Consider the following 4,926-nt stretch of genomic DNA (forward strand, 5'->3'; position numbering starts at 1 on the left):
GCCCGTCAAAGATGGTACCATCGGTGAAATTTTTTTCTTATCACTGACCACTCATTGCTAACCAGTTATCCGCTGGTCACAAATGTGTTTTTATACCCGTCACAGATAGCGTATACTGTGCTAGCGAGAGCATGTGAAAAATATGCTTAAAAAGTCCTTGTTAGATATACAATTAGTTGCATATATACCACACCCTCCTTTCTTTTACAAGGTATATAGTTTTCTTCATCTTGCTTCAAAATTTAAGGCGTAGACAAGAAAATCGTCAGAAGAGGTCACTTCTAATGCTTCAAAGCGTACCCCATCAATGTTGATCTACTTATTTCTAAAGGGTTTACAGTAAGGCCTGTTAGAGCTAACACGCTTGTGACGGGGTAATCACACATAAAAAACGTTGGTTAGAGCTTCCGTGTGATGGGTGTTTCCTATGGCCGTCACAGGTATATTTATCTATGATGGGACGTTATTTCCCAGAAGTACGTGTAGTCATTAGTGACCACTTATCTGTAACAAGAGCCCAATAACCTATCAAAGATGAGCCTTTAGTCCTGTCGCTGCTCGCATGTCCTAGTATTGTGTAAGATTATTGTTTTGTTTCCTTGATTTCTATATTTATTGCGTAGTTTCTCACTTAAAACACACATTATTAACTACTGTCTCCTATTTCAAAATGAGCTTAATATGGGTTTGCTATCTTTTCTTTTCTTTTCTTTTCTTTTATACACTCTTTAATCTCTGCATCCACTCAAAATGTGCCTAATATTTTGTTTACATACTATATGCTTATGAATGCATAACTTAACAAATTTTATTGCTCTGATAAAAAAACAGTGCGTGGATGTCAATTAAAAAGTGTACAAGAATCACCATTTAGGAAAGAAAAAACACCTTATTTAGCATTCAAAATGATTTACACTTAAAAAAAGATGGGCGGTAACCTTAAGATGAACAAAGTTGTTACTTAGAATGATGCCTCAAAGTTGTACAATATTTTATATTTAGGATAACATTGTTCTTTCTCGTAGATTTTTCTCAGTTTTTTCTTGAGTTTTGTGCCCACGCTTTCGAGCCGCTAAATGGCGTGTCTTTTCGATGAATTCTATACACAAGTTTATCATCTACCTTTTCTAAAGTATATTTTAACTTTTAATAGTTAATTTTATTATTTATATAATATATATATATATATTTATATAAATATCTTCATCATCAAATATGTGTAAAGTAAGTTTTTCGTTCTTGTAGTAATTAGTTTCATCGTTTATATCATTAGATAGCTATCAACAATAATATAATATTTTGTTTTTCATCGTAAGAAAACACAACCCTAGTCTCCTAGAGAACGCAGGCTTAAACAACTTAATTAACCTCTGTTTCGATGGAGTATATAAGCATACAGGTTATGCAATCATGTTTCGTTTTACTAAGCTCTTCTTGTAGGTTGTTTAGAGTATGTCGGTGAAGATTGGGTTGTGGGGAGGACAAGGAGGGGATGCGAGTGACATCAGTGTCCGACCCAAGAGGCTACTAGGTCTGACAATCTTCAGCTCTGATTCAGTCAGATCCATTGCCTTCAACTACATCGGCGAGGACGACGAGCAATATTTCATTGGTCCATGGGGTGGCGCCGACGGCTTTTGTACCGATGTAACACTTCTTGTGCTAATCTTGTAGTTCATATTAAGCACGAGCGAAACGACCTATTAATTATTCTTAGCTACTTAAAAGTAATCGATGAAAAATAAACTATGATAAAAAAAGTCTTTAAATTAACTCTCAATTTAAATTTTAAAATACAGATCTTAGCTTATAGTTATAAGAATAAGCTAAAAGATAATACAGTTGTCTCCCAAGCAGCCAGCTTCACACCCTACTAGGTGATCCTGTCAACGGAGACATAATCGAAAACTAACAAATTGTTTTATTGCAGATTAACTTAGACTCGTCGGAGTACGTGACGGAGATTTATGGAACGCATGGTCCGGTCTATGAGCTGACTGACGTTGTCACGTACCTTAGGATTGTTACAAATGTTAACAACACCTACGAGGTTGGAAGACGGAATGGAACTGAATTCAGCATCCCACTACAAGACTCTGCCCATGTCGTTGGATTCTTTGCACGGTCTGGAACGCTTGTCGATGCAATTGGCATCTACGTCGATCCTTGATTCCCAATATGCAACGGACAAACACTTCTTCTGTGATACGACCTAATGCGTCACCAGTCTATGTGTTATACACTATGATACATCTACGTTGGCGATGTATGTTCTCCTATTTCCTTTCTTTAGTACTTGTTGCTACAATAAGTTAGGGATTCATCTGATCGCACTATCCCCTCCCATGTGTGTTTGTCATATTAATAACTGTATCTATGGGTGAATTAATAATAATCTCTGTTTCCAGGTGACAAAAAAACTTGGCAAATTTTAGTCACTTTTTTTTACTATTGGATCTCCCATTATTAATGGTCCTTATTAAAAATGGAAGTTGATAAGATGAATATGTGTGATGGGCTTTTGTTTTTTACATGTCATTAGGCTTTTTGTAAACTTTGTGGGAGCGTTATGTGGTTTCGCCGGGGCTTAGAGCATTCTATGTGGCTCAGCTAAATTTGATCATCAGCATTGCTATTTAGATAATCATCTAAAATGGATTATGTCTTCATATTAGTTATCACTCGAACAGGAAATCCATATTGTATTATTTATATATATATTATTAATATTTTATAACCACCTCCTCTTATGATGTTATCGCTCTCTTCTCTTGAGACTTAATGTTGAGATATGGAGTGTGAAAACAAAGCATCCAAATATGGACGATCTTTTTTTAATATGTATGATACTATATTTTTTAAAAAGGAATAAAGTATCTGCTGAAGCAAGACGATGGAATAGAGTATTTACTAGGAAGGCTCTCAGCGTGGATTTCGTGAATACTATGAGGGTTTTTCTTGTTGATTTCTTGGGCTTTTTGTGTGCTTTGATGACAAATCCAGCATGATGGATCCACGGTTCCTATTTCCTAATTGCCGCGCATTGGCACGGCCCAGCCATCCGCGAACGAAATAGGCCCAGCAACCTGCGTTCGCAGATAGCTCAGCCCACGAACGATATCGAATTTTTCTCCCGTACGTTCTCCTTCCCAGTTAGTCCCCCAAATAGAAAATCGAATCCAAGGCAAATTCTGTCAAAAATGAATCCATGGCAAATAGCTCCCTCCTGCATCCGCCTGGCAAGCTACTCCCACAAAGCGCAAATGCCAGAGGATAGCCTCCGTCCCACGACGGTGTCACTCAACATTCACGATCACGGCTACGAAATAGCATTAGGACATGTGTGTTAAAAATGGCCACTATAATTTTATATAGACTATTTTATCATTGTGAAAGGAAGAATTAGGAAATAAAATAACATGAGCTATCTTTAGCTATATAGAATACTCATATGAATTAAAATATATTATCTCTCTTCTCTCGTGTAAGAGAGATATAAGATTATTGGATGTGATTTGTGAGTACTGCCTTATGTCCATTACTATCTCCATACATTACGTAAATTAAAATATAAAAAACGAACCTATATGAGTTACATTTGTGTACATTGGGGTTGGGATGCAGCCATTAATGATTTTCCCAGATGGTTGGCACAATCACCAACGAAAGGCTAGGCGGTTCCACTTCCACACAGGGTGCTCCTACGGACATGCCTGAACAATGCTAACACCTGTAAAAAAAATATTTTTATTCACAATTTCTAGAAGGACCATCCACTACTTCACAAAGCGTTTTTCCGTACGACGGGGTTATTTGGTTCTATGCGGGCGGATTGTGCCGGCACCTAGAAAAACCGCACCCACGGTAGCGGATCGACAAGCTGTATGCGAAGATAGGTTATCGCATGGGGCTGCTTAAGAGACCCGCATGCGATAATGGCCCTACTTTCGCAGACGGGTGTCTTAAGAGGCCGCATGCATTATCCCATGCGGTTGTTTAAGACAGCCGCCTACGATAATAGGGCACATTATCGCATGCGGCCCTCTTAAGCAGCCGCATGTGTTAACCTAGCTATTTTTGCACGTGGCTCGCTTAAGCATGCGATGATCGGCCATATATGCTCTCACCACACCTCACCCCAAGCCGGAGCTATTGCATTTGAGAATGAATTGTTCTCTCTCCTTAAGCAAGCAATAAATCGGCCATATTTTTGCTTGAGCTCTATACAAAAGGTGATGAACTCTATCTCCTTCTTAATTTGGCTTCATTTTTGTTCAATTTCGTTGGTGAAAAGTGAAGTTTTTTAAATATTTTGACAAGGTTTGTTCTAGCCTGTTTTTGCAAAATTTAGCTTCAATATATATGTTTTGATGGGCAAATTTTGCATGTAAACACGCGTACGTACTAGTTACATATATTGTTGTGGTTTATTTTGAGGAATAATTGCATTTAAATGATTGTATGAAATACCTGCTGTCTATTATTTTTATCGATCTGTAGCCTTTTGTCTTACTATAAACAGATGGGTCGATTGATCGTCTGTACGGAAGGTGTGAAGAACTCTATCTCCTCTTTCATTTGGCTCCATTTTTGTTAAATCTCGTTGGTAGAAAGTGGAGTTTTTTAAATATTTTGATGAGGTTTGTTCTAGCTTGTTTTTTAAAAATATAGATTCGAAATATACGTTTTGATGGACAAATTTTGCATGTAAACACGCATACAAAGTAGTTACATGTACTGTTGTGGTTTATTTCGAGGAATAATTGCATTTAAATGATTGTATAAAATACGTCATGTCTATTATTCTAATATAAATAGATGGATCGATCGTCATGGATGTACGACATGCGGAGAACTCAACCGATATTTATGAAGGAAGCATCTAAATTTGTTGATCAGGCTAAGGCGCATGCATTGAGGGAGAAT

General features: G+C 37.3%; 1 protein-coding gene across 1 annotated transcript; it reads left to right on the forward strand.

The window, feature by feature from the left end:
• Positions 1-1,452: 1,452 nt before the first annotated feature.
• Positions 1,453-2,170, forward strand: LOC121053869 (salt stress-induced protein-like). Its single transcript, XM_040522167.1, has 2 exons — positions 1,453-1,647; positions 1,931-2,170. Exons 1-2 carry the CDS (start codon positions 1,453-1,455, stop codon positions 2,168-2,170), a joined length of 435 nt encoding a protein of 144 aa, XP_040378101.1.
• The last annotated feature ends 2,756 nt before the right edge of the window (positions 2,171-4,926 follow it).

This window comes from Oryza brachyantha, chromosome 1 (assembly GCF_000231095.2).
Source record: "Oryza brachyantha chromosome 1, ObraRS2, whole genome shotgun sequence".
NCBI classification, from domain to species: Eukaryota; Viridiplantae; Streptophyta; class Magnoliopsida; order Poales; family Poaceae; genus Oryza; species Oryza brachyantha.